A 23,996-nucleotide genomic window follows, 5' to 3' on the forward strand; every position below is an offset into this window, starting at 1 on the left:
ACAATTCGGGTGCGATAGGAAGGGGAGAGTTCTGCACTGGAGACCTTGCCGTGGAACGTGCAGGAAACCAGTCATCTTTAGGCAGGAAAAGGAATGTATTCAGATGTAATAAAGTCATGTTTCTGCCTCTGCTTTGTAAAGTTTCCAGAGAAAGGCGCTGCTGTGAGCCCAACGCACTCTCCGTCTCACAGGTCCGGCACAGCGAGATTCCTCCCGCTGCCCCAGCTGGCTGTCACACCGCTATTCTTAGTCGGTGGCTCTCCCTGGGCCGTAACCCGCCGGCCGCGGCTATAAAGCCTCCCCGCGGGCCGAGCACGGCCCAGCGGCTGCCGGCGGCGCCGGTGCGGGCAGGGAGGGAGCGCGGAGGCTGCGGTAGGTGCGCGGTGACCCTTGGCCGCCGGGGTGGCGGCTCCCGGCCGTTACGGCAGGCGCTGAGCTCCGGGGAAGTGGCCGTGGAGCAGCCGCGGCGCCGCCGCCTCAGCCGCGGGCAGCTCAAGGGCGGGCGGGCGGGCGGCGGGTCCCCGGCCCCTCCGCGGAGCCCTCGCCCGCCGCTGGCCCGGTGCCCTGCCCGGCCGGGAGCGCGCGGGCTGGAGGCGGCCGAGGGGCTGCCTCCCTCCCCCGGTTATTTATAGCTCCGTGGTGCTTCCAGCCCAAAATAAGCCTGTTGGCCCGGGCGGCTGTCCGGGGGGGTGCGGGGGCCTGTCGGCGCGGCCGGGCTTGCGCCCCCCGCCGCGGCGAGGGGCCGGGCATGGCGGGCCGGGGCCGGGACAGCTGCCGCGGCGCGGGGCTCGCCTGGAATGCGGGCGCCGGCCGCGCGTCGCGACTTTTATGGAAACTCGGCGCGGCGGAGCGGCGGGCGCAGCCAAGGGCCGCTCCGCTCCGCTCCGCTCCCGCCCGCCGGCACCGCGCCCAGCCGCAGCGCCGGGGCAGCGCTCGCAGGTAAGAGCGGCTCCGCCGCCGCGGGGGGGACGGAGGGCTCGGGCGGGCTCCCCCGCCGCGCACAGCCCAGCCCGGCCCGCCCCGCGCTCGCCCCCCTCCGCTGCCCCGCTCCCTCGCTGTGCGGCGGGGCCCGGGCTGGCCGGGCCCGGGCTGCACCCCCACACCCCACACACACCCCCCGCCCTTCGGAGGGACCCGCTGCGGCCGCGGCGCCTCCGTCCGCCGCCGCGGAGCCCGCCCCGCCGCCCCCCCCCCTTCCCAGCCCCGCCGGCCGGTTGCCCCCCGGAGCTCTCTCGGGAGAATCAGCCCCCTTCGCACCGGGGAGGGCGCGGCGGGGGTCGAGGGCCTCCCCCAAGGCGCCCCTGGGCTGGGGGTGGCGGCCGGCGGGGCAGCGCCGCGGAAGGAGGAGGCGGGATGCGCCGGGCGAGGCTTGCGGGGGCTCCCCGGGGCGGCGGCGCGGGGGTCCCCGCACGGCCGGGGCTCGGCGGCCGGTGGCCAGCGGAACGGCGCGGCACCCGCCGCGGCGGCGACTCGTAGCCGCGTTTAAATGCGATCGCTGCAGGGAGGGAGAGCTTGTGCCCGCCGGGGAATCCCGCCGGGGAATCCCGCCGGGGAGCCGGAGCCGCCGTCGGGCAGCCTGGGAGCGGGGCCGTGCCGTGCGGGCTCCCTTGGAAGGTGCCTCCTCTCAGGGATGTGCGTTTAATAAAAGTTGTTTGAAAATCGCTCCTGTTCATAAGCCACATGTCTCTACATAAAGAGGAGTTCGGCTTGCTTGGTGCGGTCGGACTGTGTGCGTTTGTAGGTTCTGCTTCACCCTGAGGCGATGACTCTGACGGCCAGGGCTTGGAAGAAAATATTGGGCTTCCGTGACAGCTTACGAGCGATTTGCTATCAAGTTTGTTTTAGGTAAATAAGAGCTTCTGCTAGCACAATGAGTATCTGCGAAAAAAGCATGTTTAATGAAACGTAGTAGTATTTTTTGAAAATTAATCAGCAAGTAGCTGCATGCTAGGAGACAGAGTACTCAGTCTTAGATCTCAGGTCTTAAGAGACCTTAGAGCTCTTAGAAAAATGTCTAATGAAATGAAATTGTAAAATAATCATTAGTCTTATAAGAGGGCCAAGTGTATTAAGGAACATACAGAAGTATGAGAGTATGTGTAGTATATGCAGAAGGCGCAGTCTGGTGAAATACAAGAACTGGGTAGATGGTTTAAGACATGTCTAAGAAATACCTTCTCTAAGTGCCTCTGGAATATTTTAAATGAGTAGTTTCCTCAGTGAGAGAAGTCAGACAATCTGTCATTTACCATACTTGGATATTCAGCTTTGAAACTCCTTTAACAAGGAACAGTGCCATGGTGAGCCCTCTGGAAGCTCGCTGTGGGGAAACGGAGGTGGAGGTTAATGACGGGGGAAGAGCAGTTCAGGAAGCAATAGGAGTGACCCTTTGCTGTGTGCTGAAGGCAGCTGCACCGCTCACATGAAGGGATTACACGCTATCTGGTTTTTACTGGCACCAGCACTACCAGCGGAGCAGCGCTGGTCAAGTGGAAACAGCAGCTTATCTCCTCGAAGGCAGGAGACCTCTCCTCTGGGGCAGAGGCATGGCACGGGCACAGTGACCACCACCGTGGTCAGTCTGAGTTGACTGTGAGGATTTCAGAGAAGAGGCAGATAGGCTGGTCCTGTCATCGGAGAAGGGAAGAAGCAAATTGCAGTAGTGCTTCATGTCCAGTATTGTATCGCACATTTCAGTACCTTGCTCTCTAAAGTCCTGTCAGTGAAGTCAACAGGAGTTGAGCTCAAACCATACTGCTTCTCTTCCGCTGTGACACAGCGGGAATTGGAAGAACCATGGCATGGGGCAAAATACGCTGATTATTCTCTTGCGGACCTCGGTTCACAATTTACTGCCACTCCTGATTAGGATCAGCAGATATCTTGGAACATGAAATCATGGGCCAGAAGATCTCAGCAGGGCTTCCCCCATAGCACAGCAGCCTCTCAGCCCCAACTACGTTTGCTCTCAAGCCTATGTACCCCATAATAGTACCTGAAGAGAGTAAGGAATTAACAGACAGATCTTTCTACAGAGAAGGGTGATTTTATTTTTTTAACACAGCAGTTGGACTCCATGGCACTGTCACATTAAGAGCATTTATTATGTTATATAAACAGACATAGACAAAATCCTTTATAATAAATACATTTTTATGAATAATATTGTATCTGCAAGGACTATTCTACCCTAATATGAGACTCTCAATAGATGATGAAGTGCAATAAACTCAAAGATTGAGGAAAAGATTGTGTATGAAATTGAATTATCTGGGTCAATTGTTGGTAAGCATTCTAGTCTTTCATTATGAAGACTTAATGAAGGAAATACAAGCAAGTGGGAGTAGTTTTGTATTTTACAAAACGTGAAGTTTAGACTGCTGGTGTTAATTGTCATAGCTCATTGGCTTCAGTGGAGCTGACGGTTTATGCCAGTTCAGGATCTTCCCCTATGCACGATAATTTTAGTAGCTACTTTAGTATCTGTAATTTAGTACAACAACTGGCAGTGTCATTCCAGACAAGTTACAGTAAGGACATAAATGCTGAACATTGCTCTCTTTCTCCTCCTCTTTCCAGTTCTATTTAGTATTTCATTAAATATTTTAACACTGTGGACTGTGTTTTCCTCTGCTGAGTGCTTTGGCTGCAAGTAGTGAGTTTCCAACTTTCACAATATGGTTTTCTTATATAATGGAGTCTTCCCTGCAAGTAGATCACAAAGAAGAGACAGATGGTAAACGTAACTTAGACTGTGCCGTGAAGGGCTTATTTATAACTCACAGTAGCCGTAGGACAGCAGGGGGGCCTCCCGAAAGGAGGAATCACAGAGGAACTAGACTTTTTTTAAAGTCCTGGCTTTGTACTCCTACTGTAAAATGTAATATTTAGTTCAGGAACATGCTGGTGTTTTCCTGTGTCTCATGTGAGGATGTTAATCACGCCACTGAAAAGCAAGAACTTCTGTGTTTTCTAATGAAGGGGAATTATATTATTTATGGGAGGTTTTTTGTCTGGTTAAAGCTGCACAACACTTTTTGATCAACTGAGGACTCCGACCTCCTTCCGGAAATGGAAATTAACTGAATTTAAGGAGATGGATTTTGGGACTTGTGAGCCATCAAACCTTCTGTGTCCCCTTAATGGTTTTCTTTGTTCACTTTGATTATTTTGCCTAAAGTAAGGTTTTAGGGAATCTGCGTGAAAAGTTGAAAAAGTGCTATGATCATAACAAATCAAGACATATCAGAGGTGATAGCTTACCCATTTACAGCAAACAAGATGCTTGAAAACAGTTGAATTTTTTTTTTTACAGCGTATTTTTAATCTATTGCCTAGTTGCCTACACATTATTGGTTTTGTATTACATTTTCAATTGAAACTTCTTCGAGATCACTCTCAGCATTACAGCCAGTCAGTTTATTCTAGCAATGGCATGTTCTCTTCCATTCAGTTCCAGAGGTAGGAATACTGATCAAAGCATGGAGGTTAAATTTCACTTCTAGGAAAAATCTCAATGTAGACCTCCTTTGAAAGTGGAACTGCAGTCTAGTACTTTCAGTATAAACATTATAACACCAGACTAACATTTCCTGAGATATTTCTTCTAATCATAAGAAGGTAAAAATGTGGAGAGAAAAAATAAATAGACTAGCGTCAGGTGAACGCTAAAGTGATGAGACTGGATAGGCAAAGAAAAGCCTGGTAACAAGCTGAATGCATTTTTTGATCATGGCTATGTTTGACATTATAATCTGGGATTTTTCTGAGTGGGAAGCTTCAATGAGGAGCTCTTACAGCTTTTCATGAGATAAGTTGATCTCAGGAAATAAAAGATGATATTGAATCTTAAGACTGGTCAGCTTCATAATAGAACAAATCTCTTCTGAAGTAAGTGCATATACAAGTAGACTCTTGTTGCCTCAAAGAATAAACATTACTTATATTAGATGAATTCTGTGGGAAAATTCATACTACAAAACAAGAATATATATATACACACAACTTAAAAATATAACTAGTTCATTCCCTAACAAGAGAATCAGTAGGTCAAGGTTTCTTGGGTTGGGAAGTTTATCACCGCATACTTTTGCAAAGCTCTCCAGATGATGAAGGCACTGTTCTTCTGTGATTTGTAGGTGTCAGGACTTCTTGGTTTAGCTGCTTCTGTTTTCTCAGCAACAATACGTAAGGCAGATACAAAGGAGTTTCAATCCGCTGTTGTTCTGAAGCAGTGGTCACTGCCTCACAGACCGAAGCCAAAACTCAAGGGGTGCTTTTTTTTTTTTCTTAAAGATTCTGGATTGTCTTTATTGGAAGTTACTCATCTGCCTTGAGGGGTGCCTGAGGTGGGGTCCTGCTGCTGTTCCTGCTCAAGGTTTAACTGCCATGGGGAAGGATGAAAGTGCAAACATGGGTGGTATCATGTTTACTAATGCCCTACTGCTTTATATCCATATCTTTTAGCATCAAAGGTGGAGGTAGGATGACTTGCAGATGCAAAATGTCTTAGAGCCAGCTGGCTAACCTTCAAGCATATTAAGAGTTAGTGATGCCAAAGAACTGAAAGGTAGCCTAAAGTAATAGCAGATATGGCAGTATTCCAAATGGCAGAAACTTATCTCCCATCTTGAAGGCCCACAACCTGTTGGACTGGCACATTTTTAGATGTTCAGACAGCAGGAATTTGCTAAGGAAATGTCTTCCAACTTTTTCACTTTTAAAGAAAATTTCAGATTTATTATTTGAAGGTAGGTCTCACTGCTGTCAGCAATCTTAGTGACATTGTCAGGGGGTTCAGGTAGTTGGAGCTATCAGAAAGGGTCAAGACAAAGTTGATCTAAAAGCTCAAAAGCTGAAGTGTGTTCTCAGACTTGTAAACATAATCTTCCTACAATTAATTGCACATAAGCAAATCAGACTTTAGAATAGTGAGTTTTCAAATGACTTTAAGATGAAGCCATATAGATAAGGGTATGTTGCTGTAGTGAAGGTTAGTAGTAGCCTTCACTTGAGGTGTTTAGGTGAAGTGGAATTCCTTGTGAAAGGTTATCTTTGGGCCTTACTTAACTTTTGGGCCTTACAAACATACTAGCCCTGTATGAAGGGTAGAAGGTCTCTACATCTCAGGCTACTTCAGTGCATGAATTGTACCAGTGCACGACGCTCCTTTGTCTTCTGATGGGTTCATGCAGTAGACCTTTTATTCAGCTTCTGTATTTGAAGTACAAGGCTAAAGGCTATCAGCCACAAGTAGGGAAGAAGAAATTTAAAAAGCAGAGTAGCAAAAGAAGAGAACAGAGAAGAACTTGTCTAAGACCTCCTTAGAAAAATGAGGAAGTCAGAAAATTTTAACTAGTTTTAAGGTTATACTCATCACAATGTAGATTTTACTTAAGTGCATGAAGCTAAAGCTTACAAAGTGCAAACTCAGCTGCAGAATATACATATGCATAATAAAGTATATAGGGACCTTGACACCACAAGAATGCTAGTGAAATTATCTGCCTTTCTAGACACAACAGAATTTTAACATGCTACTGCTAATCTGAAACAGTCTAAATAGGAACTAGCACTTAGTAATTTTACGTTCATGTGTTCACAAGTGACAAACTGAAATGCTTTAGACTTCTGTCAGTCTGCAAATGAGGTATTTGTCAACTCTGATTTGGAGGGGAATGACTTTCCATACCCATTTGTTGAAAAGGAACACCCAAATGTTCTCCAGAACATCTCTGTTGAAGCTGAAGAGTTTGGAATTTGTAAATCTGAGCAGGGATTGGTAGCTAAATGCTCTTATTTGTTTCATATGTTGTGACTGCTTTCATTGGGAAAAACATCCCAAGACATCCAAGAATCTCACTCAATCTGTATAGCTACAGCAGCACCAGTGAGCATTGATGACATTGGTGTATTTTTGAAAAGCTTATATGAAAATAACACTTAATGTTCTTTATTTTTAGCACCACATAAAAATTCCCATGTTTATTATGTTTATAATTAAGAATTAGAGAACTTAAAGGCTAAGACCTAGTAAGAACTTAACTTTCTGTATCATGAAATGCCCTGACTTCAGTTCCTCTAAACCATGACTGAGAAGTCCCTTCCAGCAGTAAGCTACTTTTCCAGCCTTTTTACTTCGAGCCTTTAAGTCCGTTTGTTTGCACCGTTTAGCACACTGAGCTTCTAGGCTTGCCTGGGACTCAGGGCATTGGTACAGTACAGACAGCAGTGGTGCTGGAGTCACGTCGTGATTTCCTTCCTCCCACAACCTCTGATAGACCCGATGATTTAAAAAAAAAAAAAGGAAAAAGAAAGAAAAAAAAAAAGGAACAGGCTTGCCCTGAACTGTGCATTCAGTTAGGTTCCTAATAAATATAGTATAATTTAAAATTTGTAACGCTTTTCTCTTAAAAAATGCAGTGCAATTTCCAGCCCACAATTAAAGGATATAAATACTTTCTCTAAGGTATGTATGTGGCTTATCTAACTCATTTCATAGTTTTTAGAACTAGTTTTTCCTAGAATAGTCCTAGGAGAAAGGAAAGCATTATTTTGTATTCACGTATTGGGTGAAGAGCTGCGAGAGCTGCCAGCCCGGCTGAGACTCAGGCAAGAGCCTTCACCCGGGCAGGAGATCCAGCTGCGTCTCTGAGGCGCAGGTAGGTTCCCCCAGCCACCAGGCCCTTTCCCCCGCCAGCAGCGTCTCCAGGAGGCTGTGGGGTTTTGGCCTGAGCACTCCACAAACCTCATGCAGCCTGAGCTGACTGGCTCATACCGTAGGCTGAAGCAGAGCGGCGGAGGTGCAGAGCACATTCCTTTCTGCTAGCATGAGTATTGAGAAAAACAGTTTCGCAACCAGCCAGGGCAGCCAGAGCTTGGCTCCAAGGTTTTGTGTTTTGGTTTTTTTTTGTTGGGTTGTTTTTTTTTTTTTTTAATGGAAATTAAAAACCAATATCAAGGACTATATAGAGGAGTTATGAGCATGAATAGTGAATCATAAGCTTGTTCTTTTAATTAGCGTTGCATACTTAGAACCTATTGATGTCTTCAAAAGCCTCAAAGGACCAAATGAAATTGTGATACATCGATTTCAGCCTATGCAAACTTATTTACAGGAAGATGGTTAAAGCATCATTTAAAAGGAAAAGAAAGGAATATAACTACAACTGTTTCTTTCAGGTAGAAACTGAAAGCAATCTTAAACATACCAGGTGCAGAGCACAATACAGTAGCCATGAATGACATTGCACAGAAAACTGAGGTATGTACCAATTTTAAAGTAATCAAAGTAATGTAGTCATTTACAACTGATGCTTGCAAAAAGAGTAATTACAAACCATTGTAAAAGACAAACAAAAAAGTCTGCTGGTATTGCTGTTATTTTAAGACAATGGAAGGGCACTTGAAAGTAGCTTAAGGAAACTATCTAGTTTGATGGAATCTGTGAAATATGTTCTTACTGTTATTAAAAAAAACATGAAAGAGGAAGGTAGAATAAAGGTAACAAGATATGAAGAAACTTTAAATGTTGGGGGGGAAATTCAGGGCAGCATTCACATCTAATTCTAAAATGTAAATATTAGGCTACTTCAAATAGTTCTACATAGACTCACTGACCAACAGGAACAAAAACTATTGGCTTAGGTGGAAAACATGAAACATGGAATGTTTTCAGCCATTTTTTTCAGCATTACTGTATTAAGAGCATTCCTATAGTCTTTACAGTAAAAAGAGAGAAAACTTCACAGTAGTTGATAGGTGGGAACTTCTCTTACTGTTTGGACACTCACAGAGTAAGCATTGGCAAAGAAGCGTCCATCAGCTGTATCAGAGTCCTGTAAGTCCAGTGATCTTGGCACTTCATATCATGAAATCACCAGACTTCCGAGCTTCTCTAAATATTAAAAAATAAGTATATAATGTATTGGAAGTTTTAAATGAACAAATACTATTTGTTTTAAAACCATATATGGCTGTTGAAGTGTTGCAAAAGAAATACATATTGTATTATATGTCTATGTCTTTATTTTAAATGTTAGGGGTAGAGAGGCTCTTTGGTGACTGCTTATGATTGAAAGCAACAATACAAATCTGTATCTCATTTTTAAAGCCATAGTTATTGAAAATGTACGCTCATATACTTAGGTATGTAGCTATTCCTTACAATCACTTATAGTCTAAGTGTAATACAATGCTAAATGTTGTTTTTGATATTTTAGTATTTATTAGTATGTGTGAACAAATACAATGATGCTTAATCGATGATGGCTAGTGGCACAAAGTTCATAATCCCAAATGCATTTCTGTTTTATGTTCTTACATTCTTTCTAATCCGATCAGAATATTTCTGTCCATCTGTTTCAACCTTCTTTTTCTTATCTTCATTTCTTCTATATCTTCACCAAGATTCTGCTTTCTTCATCTAAACCCGTCCAAAAATCCTATGTGCCCAAGCTTCACAAGGGTGATGTAAAGGATAAATTTGAAGCTATGCAGAAAGCAAGGGAAGAAAGGAATCAAAGGAGATCTAGAGATGAAAAGCAAAGAAGAAAAGAACAATATGTTAGAGAGAGAGAATGGAACAGGAGAAAGCAGGAGGTTATTTTCTTTGCAAATATTTTGTGTTATTTTAATATTCAATTTAATATGTGAAAATCTTTTCACATTAAGACAATAATATTGGAATTTTATTTAAGGTATAAAGACAGTTTACTTTGTGTTTCATCAACTAGATGAAAGAACTGCTTGGATCTGATGAAGAAGATGACACAAAATCATCTAAAATAGAAAAAGGTTATGTTCCAAAGCTAATAGGTAAGAGAGGCCCGACATAATTCATAATAAGGCCACATAATTCACTAGGTAAGTATTAGATGTAACTACTGAACTGTGTATTTCATATTCACAGGAACTGTTAAAGGCAAGTTTGCAGAAATGGAGAAGCAAAGGCAAGAAGAAGAAAGAAAAAGAATGGAAGAAGAAAGAAAGCGCAGAATTGAACAAGATATGATTGAGAAAAGAAAAATTCAAAGAGAATTAGCAAAAAAAGCACAGGAGGTATGTTCATCTGATCACAGTAGTCAGGATGTAATTGTAAACAATCGACACAAAGTTTTGCATTGATCAGAAAGATTTGATCTTAAGATTTCTGAAAGTAGTGATTTACAAGCGGGGAATAATGTTCAGAGTATCTTCATCTTCATTTCTTTACAGTACCAATTTTTTTAAGCACTAAACTTTGAGTTACAGATGAAACCAGGTAGGCATAAACCTGGTAGAAATGTGAGTCAGGCAGAAATTTTGGTGTCATATGCATACAAGAGTTTATAGAATTTACTAATTTGACAATGTTTCTTACATTTTATCAACCTTCAGACAATTTTTACGTATATGTTAGTGAATACAGTTCAGTGACAGATGAACTAAGGCAAGCAAGAAGAAATAAGAAAATGCCACTGGCAGGCAAAAATGAGAAGATACTAATGCAGTAAAAACCATTAATCATGAAGATCCAGATCATGTTTTATTCCTTTGCCACTTTGCGAATCTTTATTGCATATATATATATATATATATGAACGGATTCTAGCTTCTGTTGATGCCAATGAAGCAAATACTGTCTTCTGCAGTATTTTGCATTGGCATATCATATTTAATTCCTTTTGCAAGTTTTCTTCAGTGCTGCAAATATTTCAGTGAGAGTGAATGTCTAAATGATGGACTAGAACCATCAGGAAATTTTTGTTTAACCTTAATTTAGGTTTGTTTTTGTTGTAAGAAAGGAAAAACAGTGCTATAGGAGTCGTCAGTTTTCAACAAGGACTTGGATAGTATTTTTTACTAAGACTTTTAACACTGTTAAATCTGTACTTTTAACTGGAAATATATCTAGCATATGTTTAATCTACTCTGAAAGGCAGAAGTACATATGATGTAGAATTTTAGAAAGCATGTTAGTTTTAGACAGTAACAAGTAAACACACCATATGATGCAAGTACAGCAATAGGCTTTTTGCAGGAGTTCAGGGGAAGACAACATCACTTGAATCAGATAATAATCAATGAGCTTGCTTTAGCTTTTTTTTTCTTTTTACACAATTCTGGAATGCTTAAATAAAGGACGGACATCTAAAGTACTCTTCTCAGTTCATCACTGAAGTGTCAAGAATGCTTTAGTGTACTTTCTGTATGATGTTTTATGTCACGTTCCCTCCTCCTCAACAAGCTAACCTATCTGAAGTATTCCAACAAAGGTTCAATCTTTATCACCTCTGTGAATTTAAGTGCTACACACGTATCACTGATACAAAAAGAATTTCCAGTTCTGTGTTTGCAAATCTAAGGCAAAGAGCCGAAGTAATGTAATCATATGAAATTCTCATTTAATAGATTGATGACTTTAACAATACGGGAACTGAATCAGCAGCTGAGGTAATCAGATTTTTTTAAAGAAATGCTCACTTACATTTTTATTCACTTTGTTTTGTAATTGTAATTTGGGCTGGGAAGACTTAGAAAATGGCACACAAATACTTAACTAAAATTCAACCAAGGAGCTAACAAATTTTTAAAGTATATGGAAATATATGTCTGTACTTTAAGTCAGTTTATTTAAGTTTGAAATAGAGTCTGCACTGTGAATACTTTGTGGTTAGTTACAAACATCTAAAATATATATACTCAAAGCCACCAGAATGATTTGAGGTATACTGGTAATGGTACTCTAAGTCCTCTGGCTTTGGAAAGTATCATCTTAAAAGCTCTTTGCCTTAAACTTGAAATTAAAAGGGGATTCTGTCAATATACAGATGTTCAAACACCTTAGCTTTTTTTTTTTTTTATAATTGACTAATTTACATATGGGTTTGGATTTTAAGTATTGCAAATAAATGTTTAATTTCAAAAAGCTAGGTCCAAAGGTCCTATTGTCTGTCACTAACACAAGAAAATCACATTCCTACTACAGTTTTGGAGAGAAGAAAAAAACACTCCACCCAAAACCCATTAGTTGTAAGTTATTTGACAGTATCCCTGTTAATCATGGTATTTTGTGGAAAAAAAAAAACGGGTAAAATGTATTTTGGCAAGTAAGTTGTGAAAATAGCTTTGAAGCAGCAACATTCTTCAAAAAAATTACTCTGCCTGACAAATGACATACTGATCTCTAGAACTACTAGCTTATTCCAACTGCAGTATATCCTTTATGTAGTAAATATAAGACTGGAATCAGTGTGGCTACAACTGCTATGTATTCAAACTTTTACCTGTTTTTCTCCAAACCATGAATATTTACAACTAACAGTTAATGAAAATATGTAAAGAAATTAAGGAGTTTACCAGTAGTTATGTTTAAAATATAATAATTCAGTCTTGATGCTCTTAAGGCATGAGAAAACTAGTGACTGCCATAGGCAGATGGGTTTATTCTTGTGGTTAATACTCAATACAGGTAATTCTTTTGGAAGCTTTTGTGCTCACAGGTGAAAACAGCAGTTTCATTAAGAGATTACTCTATTTAGAAGTCAAGCATTATGAAAATATAATTATCTTTTTGGACAGGAAGGGGATGATTCACTGCTAGTTACAGTAGTGCCCGTAAAACCCACCAAAACACCTGGGAAGATGAAAATAAACTTTGAGAACACAGAAAAAGAGAGAGCAGAACCACAAGAGAGACATGATGAAGAAATGAAGCTAAAACATGAGGAACAAAACCAATCCCTTAAGGAAACCAAGTGCCTTTCGTTTGTCATGGTAAACCACTCATCTAAAAAAAAAAAAAAAACAAAACTAAGAAATAAATATCTATTATTTAAGATATGACTATTTCATTTTTCTGGCACAGGGTGAAAATGAAGACAATGAACAAGAGCCACTGTCTCCTGGTAAGCTGAAAGTAACATTTGAAGAACTTGAAAGACAAAGACAGGAAAATCAAAGGCGGCAAGCAGAGGAAGAAGCAAGACAGCGTTTAGAAGAGGAAAGACGTGCCTTTGAAGAAGCTAGACAGCAAATGGTAGATATGTGTTTTGTTCATGTTGTTACAGAATTTTCACATAGGATGTGCTTTTACATTTTCCTGTATCTGATCCTTCTTTTTTCTTATTCCTTTAACTATATTTCAAGCTGTTAAGTGTCTGAAAATTAATTTTTGAAAGATGTATTTTTAACCTTAGGTCTAACTCAGTTACCACCGTGGCATAACGCTTTAGACATTCTTTTAGTAAAACCATTCTTTTAGTAAAACCATTGGTGTTTTAAATTTATCAGCAATCTTAACAGGTTTTAGAGCTACACTTTGTAGTACCTTAAAGCCGTAAGTCCTCAAGAAGATAATTAGTTGTCTGTTTTGTTCTTAAATAGTGCTTCAAGATGTTTCAGTTACCAGTTTTTGATGAAAACATTCTGTAGTAACAGAATGCTATTTCTTATTCTCATATTTATTTATAAATATGATAGATAAATACATCAGTTACAACTTCTGTCTTATGAAAAAAGACAGGTCAGCTCTCTTGTATGTATTGACATAAACAACAATATACTAGAAATTACTAGATTAAGCCCCAAATTTTCAGAAATGCAGCTCATCTTTCCTATTTTATATTACTTGTAAAACTGCCTCCATGTGTTCTTTATCATAAGCCAGACTTATTTTAGATCAACTATAAGCAGACCTCACTATAGTTTGTTCTTCAATCATACTAAAGGAATCATACCCTTAGTATTAACATAGATATACCAGATAGCTTAGTTCTATATTTCCTCACTTTACTGTACTCCATTTCCAAAAGCATTGTTTAAGTTCTGTATTTAAGTATCTTTCCCCTGTACAATCATGATCATTATGACTGTTAATTCACATACAAAGATGATTAATGAGAAATGAATTTTTAATCTTACATGAAATCTTTGAAAATATTATTTCTAGGAATTTACTAACTTAAACAGAGTATAATTATGAATGAACATTCTTGGACAAACAGCTCAGGATCACTATATTGACTATATTTCAAAAACATGCAAGAAGTTTATATTCTCTAGGAAAAAAACCCTACCACAGAACCTCCAGAAAGCTGAAACACTGAAATTCCCGACTGCTCCAAATTGAGACGGTTCTAGGTTTAGGCAGACACCCAAATTGTCGTTTACTTCTCCACCCCCACCTTCAACAAATCACTTAACCTTTCCACACCAATCACCTTGACATTATATCAATAATGCACTTTTTTCTTTTTATTTGGGGTTGGGCCGGGGATACCGGTGAAGGAGAGAAGGGAAGAAAATGAAGGAGAGAGAACTTCATGGTGTTACCAGTCATTCTAACTGAAGTTTTGTTCACGTCTCCCACCCTTATGTATATGCATTTATTAAGTAATATAAAGTAATTTACAAATTCTCTACCTCAAAAGAAATTTTCTAACATGCAGTTTGATCTGGTATCAGTGGTTGTCAAAATTTAAAGTCAAAGTTTTCTTAAAGGAAGACTTCAGCAGTCAATTTCCTTCAATTCTTTCTTTTTTCCCTATAAATTCCAAAGAAAAGATTTCTGTAATTCCCTTAACTGGCTACCCCACATACCAGTCCCAGGGCTGCTTGCAGTATACAGAAATCTGGATTATCAATACTCTGACAGTTCTCAGTCCAGTTCCTCCATTAACAAATAAAGCACTCTGAGATGTCTTCTGAGGATGGTTCGTTCTTTTGTTCTTGATTGCAGTTTGCAAACCACAGGCTTCTCTTAGCAGATGAGTGTTCACTGGAGACAAGCAATACTGAATAGATCAGAGTATCTCAATTCCCATTCTTCAGTGATGATTAAATGTCTACAAAGAAAAGAAACAAGAATCTCAGTCTGGAGTAATAGCAAAATGTTAATTGATTTAGTTTTGCTATAAAACTCTACAGCATTTTTTTAACTGGTGAGTGCATTGGTGAAAACAATTTATATGCAAACAAAAAGACTTGATGGTATAAAGGTCTATGAAAGTGATGTAAAGAAAGTGAATAGGGAGTGATTTACAGTAAATGATCCAACCTGAGACCATAAAATATGTTCAGCCATTCCCTGATAACACATTGTTCTTTAAATTACACTTAACAGATTTTTAAGAATTATAGAAGCTATATATAGGATGCTGAAATATGCTTCTTTTCTCCCTCCCCTGGCTAAAGCCAAGACTAAAATGTTTCTTAAAGGAATGAAACTCTTGATTTATTTTTTCCCAGGAGAAAGAAACACTAATAAAAAGATCAGAAAGAAATTAACGGAGTATTTATTTATTATAAAGAATATTTTTATGTTTGGGTAAGTCCTTTCTATTTTTTCCTCTCCCTCTTCTCTGAAGATAAATGAAGGTGGCGATGAAGAATCTGAAAATTCTGTTAAAGAATTCCGTCCTGGTAAACTCAGACTCAGTTTTGAGGAAATAGAAAGACAGAGGAGAGAAGAGGAAAAGAAGAAAGCAGAAGAAGATGCAAGACGACGCATAGAAGAGGAGAAAAGAGCATTTGCTGAAGCAAGGAAGAACATGGTATGGCATTTTTGTTTAGTATATAGTTAATTTTTACCTAAGTCTCAACTGAACTGGAAAGCAGCTCTGCAAAAAAACTTTAAATACAGATAGGAATGCATGCCTAAAGTCCTTCATTAATTAGTTCACCTCACTACTTATTAGAAGGTAGTAAACTAATCAATCATTTACCAAAAATCATCACAGAACAATCCCTCCTCACAGCAAGCCTAGAAAGGATTTTAAATAGTCTAGTAAAAACCAGATATTGTGTCCAATGGGTATTAATAGGCTAGATGCAACAAACTTGGAAAGCAAAAAGTTTTCACCAATTCCTTTTACTCCTCCAAGTTTATCTTCCTACCTTTACAGGGTGTCCACCAACCAGCTCTTACTAGCTAAAACAGCATTAATGGCATAATAGAAAAGTGCTCACTGCAAGTACAAATTTTAGTCATCTGTGGCCCTTTAGGAAGGAAAAATTAAGGAGGCCAAACTCTGCTAATTGATGTTTTCATTGTATTTCATTGCTTGTTCAGAGAAACAGAAAAGTAACTTGTGACATTTACCATTAGAAAAATTTGTAACACGGAACTTCCTTAGAGAAATACAGATTTCTGTGATATGCAATGACTTCCAAAATTTGAGGGAAGATTATACTGAAGATAAATTTTCAGGGACCTAGGATTGACATACTGACACTACCTGAAAGCAGAGAAAGATGCCCAATTTCAGAGGGTGGCAACAACATTGTTTACAAAAAATAACTAGCGTGGAGCTTTTCACTGTATTCTTCATGCTTATTCCAATAGCTTCAAGATTCAGCAGGCTTTTGGGTATAAGCCAGTTACTTATTGGTGGATGTTAGGAAATACAGTATTAAAATACACAAATATCAACTAAAACTAAGTATTGTTCATTTCAAAAGGAAGGACAAGACATGCCATACAGAACTGTGGAATAACCCACTCAACTAGCAGCGTCTTCCTACATTCCCCTCTGTGGTTTTATTAGGAAAGACCAACAGCATATGCCTAATAAAATTCTCCTCACCATTCAAAGCACTGCTTGTGAGACAAATTAAAACTTTGTATGACTACTAATATTGCTAGCAGTGCTCCCTCTGCCTGAAAACTGGGCCAAAGACCTCTACACTGAAAGACTACCTAGAGAAACTACAATGTAAATTCGTACTGCAACTGGTAAGCAATTATGGAAAATAATGTCTGTCCATACCTCCAAAGTGAGAAAAAAGAAGCTAAAGCCACTAGAAAAAAAAAAAAAAATGAGTGCTACTGGACTTCTGCCATTACAATTTTTATGAAAAGTTAGCAGACAACTAAAGGAAAGCAAAGAAAGTAGGTGCTGTCTTCTGCTTTTTCCTGCTTTCTTAAGAATCGCTTTCTTCTGCCTCAGTGTAGCAAGAACCTAAACTCAAGTGTCCAGGCAAGAAAAATCTCACAGATTAAACAGGGTTTAATCCATTAGATGCAGCACAGAGTCTATGATTGCATTGTAACTGCAGACAGTGAAGACAGTAATTAAAAAAAACTAACTGAAAATGTATTTTCAGCATATACATGTTTGAAAGTTTTCTGTTAATTAGCATCCTGAACATGAACACCACATTTTCCATTGTAACAGAAAATGTAAGCCTGTGCTTCCTCTACTTTCCACAGCTACACAATGTGGATGTGCTTTTAAACATTTTAAGAACATTAGTCATCTTTCAGAAGCAGTAAAACCTCACATTCAATTTTTATTTAAGCATTTAAATTAAGTAGTTATTTTAGAACCTTTTTCATGATTAGTAATTTTAATTTCGCTTTCAAAGTATACAGACATGGAAGTAGTAATATTGTTGCTGGAAAACACAAATGTCACCTCCTTTTGGAAGGATCTCCCTATTTCACATTTATACTTCCATGCTTCCCATTATCAATGTGATCGCTTTCAGAATGAAGCATTCATCTTTCAGTCCTGTCAGTCTCTTTCCATTGGAGACTGCATAAAGAACCTGTCTTAGCATTAACAAAAGAAATCTTCTACTTTGTATCAGTCATTGCCCACTGAAAACTGATTGACTGTGCTGCAAACTATGGTTGTTACAGGACTGTTTCTCACTACCATCTGTTCCCACTCTGCAGAAAAAAAAAAAAGTATGGCCTCACTTCACAAAATAGGGCTAAAATATTTACTGAACTAACCACAAGGGTTTTGTGCATCCCACACTTCAGCTGAATTTTTTTCTGTGTTTTTTAACCAGGAATAAGTTGGCATACTGTCTTTTCATAACTTACCGATTTGAAAATACAGAATAGACAGCTGCTAGTTTGCTCACATAGACAGCTTTTTAAAGTTTATACATGCATGCATTGGTAAATTTTGAATCAATGCTTCTCATATTCACTTAGTTTCTATATCTTTTTGAAGTGATAAGCATATGAACTAATGCATCACAAGCAAGAGACTTTCACATTTCTTTGCTACTTTAGCTGTGGCTAGCCTCTGAAAACTATGTGGCTATGCATTGTTTTCATTAAAGGAAATAGTCTACAGCTTTGTTTTTTGACTCCACTTCTCTGTAATACAATTTCAACAAATACGCTCACATTATGTAAAACGAATGAAGAATGGAAGGAATGGTGGAGCTGAAGTCCAACTGTAAGCTTACTCAGAGGGAAAACCTGAAGGACATCTACAGTGAATAGCAGTATTTGAGTGGGATCGGGCCAAAAAAACTATTGAAAGAGCAGTGACAAATAAAAAGGATATGGGCAAAGTAAGTCAAGACAGTGTTACAAACTAAGACGGCACAAACAGCAGTGAAAGGTGTAAGTTACAACAGCAGTAAGTGAATGAAAAGGGAGTGCCAAAGAATCTTTTAAAAAATACGTTTATTTTCTGTTTCTTTATATAGTTAGTCAAAACAATTTCTCAAAGTTTTGCTTCTCTAATGCTTTCTAGCACTTGACCAATTACTACTTTGCGAATGCCTACACAGTCTAAGGCACATTGGGCTCTTCCATGTTTGCCACAAGGCTTTTCAAACATGCCCCAATTAAATAGTGCCAAACGCCACATCACCACACAGTTCTAGATCAGTATCTGAGCCCAACTCACGCATTTATCTACAGAACATTCCTGCTGAAACAACCTCTGTGCATGTAACTATGTAAATTTATTAACAAACATACATTTATATAGGTTTTATCAAAAAGTTATTTTAAAATCTTCCTGCATAACTCAAGACTGTCATGCTACCTGGCCATTTTTGTATCATACAGTTTCATATTTTAGTCATGCTTTGCTTCAACAAATTCAGTCTGACAAAATGTTTGTTCTTACACTTCCTGCTTTTGGAAGTAATGAAAACTGCCTTTCCTAGGCCCTTCCATCTTCTGTGAATTAGTCTACAGAATAAGCAAACTGTTCATGAATGACCAAAGCCCAACCCTACTGTGAAGCCTGAGAAAAGGACTGGGAGAGGAGGAAGCCCTTGCTGTTGGGTTGTACAAAGCAATGAACTGGCAACATAACCTAGCATAACCAATTTGTGCAGAAGGAAAGTTTCCTGTAGAAAGTTCTGTTCAGTTATCCTTACTGGGAATACTAATATTGCTTAATAACAGGAATATAATTCGTTTGCTTCAAAAAATATTACAGATATATGTACTTCAGTGTTAAGAGCAATGACAGTTAAACACAAGTACTTTGTCTAATGATATTCTGTGAAATAAACAGGAATGAACTGTTTCAGGTCCCCAAACTGCATTTTGAGAACATCATCTTGCAAATCACCTCCATCATCTTGCAAAAAAGACTGCATTTTAATTAACATCATCTTCATTATGAAAGTTTAGCATTGCAATAATAAAGAGCGAAAGTCAAACACAAACGCCCCAAACACAATCCCTCCCAAAAATTAGAGGAATACCCACATGTCATATTGCATCTTACTATACTGTGGCAGATGTGGCAAAATATTTGGTTATCTTTGTCTGAGCAATGCTGAGATTTCATCACAGGTACCTTTAGGATGTATCATTAATACTCTGAATTCCCAGCAGGTGCTGGATGATGAATCACCAGAAATGTTTAAAACAGTTTCTCAAGAATCCCTCATACCTGGCAAACTGGAAATTAATTTTGAGGAGTTGCTGAGACAAAAAATGGAAGAAGAAAAGAGACGCACAGAAGAAGAGCGTAGGCAAAAGTTGGAAATGGAAAAGCAAGAATTTCAACAGTTAAGACAAGAAATGGGAGAGGTCTGTATATCTAAGGATATGCTAAGCGTGTTCTGAATAAAAAATATAATAGATCATTTCAGTTAATTACTAAAATCTCAAAGTTTAAGACTGTAACTGAAGATTCCTTCAAAAGGAATTTTAAATCAATACTTTATGTGAAAATGAAAAATAGAAAAATACATTTTTAAAACGTAACATTGTGTCTAGTAAGATACATTTTCATCACTAATCTACCACTAAAATGCTTTTATCCTTTGCCACCCTTAAAAACACAATTTCAAATTTTTAATTTCATTTTAGTCACTTCTGAAAATTCTACAGTATTACTAAAATGATTATGTAATATTTATAATACAGAACAGAAACACCTAGTTCCCAAATGAAAATACAAAAATGGAAAGTAGGAGAGCGCAAAATTCTTGCTTTTCCTCAAGGGAATGCTGTGTTAATTAGGAAAGAGTTACGGTGGCCTCAACTTATTTCTAACCAGTGTATCAAGGGTTTGAAGACTGTCACAGCTGATTTTAAAAATCACACACAAAATTTGCTTTGCATACCAGATGTCTAAAACATGTTTGTGAACTTTACACTTCAATTTGATCTGTGGGTGGCAATTCTTTATTATTCCCTTTTGAATGTTAGAGGACTACATTTATTTACTTTTGTAATTTATTTATATATATTTGTGTAATTTACTTATATAATTTATATATATATCTATTTATTTTTGTTAAGCAAAGCTGGAGTGAGTAATAAAGGCTCTAGCTTTTACCCTGTAAGTAAATTTTGTATTACACATCCTGAGGAAGAAGGGCGAGATGGGGACATCCAGCTAAAATGCACATACATCTTTGCTGTCAGAGGTCATAAAAGGAGGGAGTAAAGTATCAACAATTACAGCTTCAGATGTGGTTTGACTACAGGATTCAGAACTGCCATTTCTTTTCCAGCCATGACATCCTGGAATCTCATTTGCTTTTTACTGAATTTAAAAAAAGTAATAATTTTCTGTTTAACAAAGTAGCTGTATTTTAGAAAGTTATTTCATATCATATTGCAAGTAAAGCAAAGAGGTAAATTACAGATCCTAAGTATTTTGTATTGCTAGGTGCCTGGTTTTCTGAGTTTGTGGTTTATTGACAGCAATACTTAAACAAAGGGTACATTCAAGCAAGGTATTCTGAAATCTGTACCTAGTTAAGATGCAATACAAACGCAGTAATCCTGAGAATAACGGGGGAAAAAAAAAAATTAGAGGGAAAAGGTCTCTGTGCTGGTTTCAAATAGCTGAGACCTTCAAGTGTATTAAGTTACACCTATCTGTGGGAAGAACAGGTAATAAAAATAACTAGGGCATTTTCCATCTTACACATTCTGTAATTTCTGAACAGCTGGAAGAAGAGTCTGAAACTTTTGAGCTAAGCAAAGAATATGAAGAATTAATAAAGCTAAAAAGAAGTGGTTCTATTCAGGCAAAGAACTTAAAAAGCAAGTTTGAAAAAATAGGACAACTGTCTCAAGAAGAAATACAGAAGAAGATTGAAGAAGAGCGAGCTAAGAGAAGAGCAATGGATGAAGAAATAAGAGAAAGAGAAGCTGAAAAATTTCAAGAGGTAAGTTGCATTGTGTGTGTGTTAATGATATACCCAGCTAGCACACTAATGATCCAGGAGGGGACAGTGCTGCTGCTTTCAGCAAAGTTTGCTGTATTTTCAAAATTTTCTCCCTTCTTTCCTGTTCCCTCCTTTGGATGCATGAGGGGGCCTCACCTCAGCATCCCTAAAGGAAACAGCACCAGTTTATTATCAGTCATCTGGTCAAGCAGAGATCTGGTTTTTTTTTTTGCTCAAAGTTCTCAATTCAGCATGGTAACAAGCTGAAACCTACCAGCCTGTGGGTTTGAAACATTCACGTTTGAGAATTAAGCATCACATGAATTGCTTCTCCTCCTGAACTCTAACTCATTCTCCACTCTATGAATTAAGAAAAAAGATCCAAACAAAACAGTTTGAAGATAGAGTCTTATCTTCTTCACTAATTTCTCAGGGTAGAGCAGAGAAGGATGTCTACTTATCTATGCTTCAGAGTGGAACCTCTCACATTTTTTCAGAGGGGAAAAACAAGAAATGAAGCTATCAGTCTAACCAGTAAATCAACACTATGCTCTATGACCCAAAACACTGATGTGAGCTTTCATGACATAATCATGTGGTAGTGCCAGTCAATAAGCCTGATCTGAGTCTCATTCTAAGGTTGTTATCCACAGCAGTCAGTCACTTCAGTATCAGCTCAAAGCCTATCTTTTGTTTTTGAGCTTTTAACGACTGACACTGCAATTATGTTTCTGTAAGGTCAACCTGCATTAGGAGTTGAAGCTACTATAATATCATGGCATGAAAGTCAAGTCACTAAGGTTTTACCATTGACACAAGATGTTATTTAACTTCTGTATGAAAATAAGTTTTCAGAAGTATTTTTCTACATAACTTTTTTGAAATTACTTCTGCAAGTATTTTGCCCTATCCCTGGGATAAATTGTTACGAGACTTGATCTCAAACCCAACATTAAACAAACTTCTGAGAAAAACAGGACTGGGTGGCTTTGCTCAGTTAAGAATTACTGCTCTACAATACTAGTTTTATTATCATACACATTTAAAAGGTAGTAAATCGTATAAATTTTTTTTTTTCCCAAGGATGAGGAGGTAGATGTGAGACCAGCCAAGAAATCTGAGGCTCCATTTACTCATAAAGTAAACATGAAAGCCCGTTTTGAGCAAATGGCAAGAGCCAGGGAAGAAGAGGAGCAGAGGAGAATTGAAGAACAGAAATTACTACGCATGCAGTTTGAACAAAAGGAAATTGATGCTGCGTTACAGAAGGTATAAATTAGAAAATACCTTTTCTTCAGTCCTAAGTGTCCTTTAACTTAGCATCCGATTACCACTGCTGGCACCACTGCCAAAGGTATAAAAGGAACATTATACTTAACAGCTGCTGTGAATTGCTGCAATAATGTAAAATTGCTTTTGGTGTTTTCACATATTCTTGAAGAGTATGAGAGAAATACTGCAAAGAAAGTTCATTGTATCCTTTTGAATAGTCTTAAAATGGAATCTGCATTCATGCCTGTATTTTACCCTGAGGTTCTGGCCTCATTAAAATCCATTTTACTGCCTGTTTCGTATCCAGATTCAGTGCATTATGTTATCTAGTGAGGACAGGTGTGGCATTTCCCCTGATTACAGAAACTATGTTTCTGAGAAAATACATATCACTAGCAGTCATACTGCTATTGCCACTTTCAATATTCTAAATCGACTTATTTTAAAACAGAAAAGGGAAGAAGAAGAAGAAGAAGAGGGAAGTATTATTAATGGTTCTACTTGCGAAGATGAGGAGGATCAAGCTCGATCTGGAGCTCCCTGGTTTAAGAAGTCACTGAAAAACACATCTGTTGTTGATGGCGAGCCAGTGAGATTTACAGTTAAAATTACTGGAGAACCAAAACCTGAAGTTACATGGTGGTTTGAGGGGGAAATGTTGCAGGACTCTGAGGACTATCAATATATTGAAAGAGGAGAAACCTATTGCCTTTACTTGCCAGAAACCTTCCCAGAAGATGAAGGGGAATATATGTGTAAAGCAGTCAACAACAGAGGCACATCTGCTAGCACCTGTATTCTCACCATTGAAAGTAAGAGTTAGCGTTTTAGTTTGCTTTAATTCTCAAATATTCTTCTTGCATCTTTCCTATTATGAAAATCTAATTATCTGTTTCTCTTAACCCTTTTATTTTCTAGCTGATGACTACTAATGCTCTACTTTAGCTGGAATCTTTCTTCCCCTCAAAACTTTCTTATTGCATCATCTCTTTCTCTGATGGGGTCAACTAAAGAAAGCAAGGATATGCATTGATTTGTCATTCCTGCATCAGATAAGAATAACCTTCAAATTGTGAGTGTACAGGTTTCTTGCTCAATACAAAAATTGGTATTGAAGGCTAAAAAGAAGGAATCAATGTATGAAAGATCAACTAAAGGAAAAAGCTGAATTATAATAGTACTCCCACATTTGAAGACCAACAGTTGTGTAACAGTATAAAGCTAAATACACAATCTGGAAACTGGTATAGTAGTATAAATCTATTGGGTATATTTTGCATGAACACTGAATATTTAAGCTGTTTTACTTTACTCTATCCCAGAGGCATTGAACTGGCAAAAGGAAATAC

The 23,996-nt window shown here is 38.8% G+C and overlaps 2 protein-coding genes across 19 annotated transcripts in view; one reads left to right on the plus strand and one right to left on the minus strand.

Moving 5' to 3' along the window:
- Positions 1-318: 318 nt before the first annotated feature.
- Positions 319-23,706, plus strand: NEXN (nexilin F-actin binding protein). 13 transcript variants are annotated; one of them, XM_074832325.1, is made up of 14 exons: positions 319-372; positions 8,182-8,263; positions 9,409-9,600; positions 9,735-9,816; positions 9,911-10,059; positions 11,392-11,433; positions 12,562-12,756; positions 12,848-13,018; positions 15,348-15,533; positions 19,580-19,780; positions 21,154-21,375; positions 22,459-22,644; positions 23,099-23,459; positions 23,566-23,706. In XM_074832325.1, the coding sequence occupies exons 2-14, from the start codon at positions 8,237-8,239 to the stop codon at positions 23,577-23,579; spliced, it is 2,028 nt and encodes a 675-aa protein (XP_074688426.1). In that variant the 5' UTR covers positions 319-372; positions 8,182-8,236; the 3' UTR covers positions 23,580-23,706. The 13 variants fall into 13 exon arrangements, with proteins under 13 accessions (XP_074688426.1, XP_074688428.1, XP_074688419.1 ...); XM_074832327.1 differs by having other exon boundaries at positions 351-372; positions 8,186-8,263; XM_074832318.1 differs by lacking the exon at positions 319-372 and adding an exon at positions 679-939 and having other exon boundaries at positions 8,186-8,263.
- Positions 13,794-23,996, minus strand: part of FUBP1 (far upstream element binding protein 1) — a 37,288-nt gene continuing 27,085 nt past the window's right edge. For all 6 annotated transcript variants that reach the window (XR_012624134.1, XM_074832340.1, XM_074832338.1 and 3 more), the window contains one exon: positions 13,794-14,825. Coding sequence is in view for 5 of the 6 variants with exons in the window: in XM_074832340.1 (XP_074688441.1) it covers positions 14,808-14,825 (18 nt within the window). In the remaining variant the exon portion in view is untranslated. The remainder of the gene's footprint in view (positions 14,826-23,996) is intronic.

The sequence above is a fragment of the Strix aluco genome, chromosome 8 (genome assembly GCF_031877795.1).
Source record: "Strix aluco isolate bStrAlu1 chromosome 8, bStrAlu1.hap1, whole genome shotgun sequence".
In the NCBI taxonomy this organism is placed as follows: domain Eukaryota; kingdom Metazoa; phylum Chordata; class Aves; order Strigiformes; family Strigidae; genus Strix; species Strix aluco.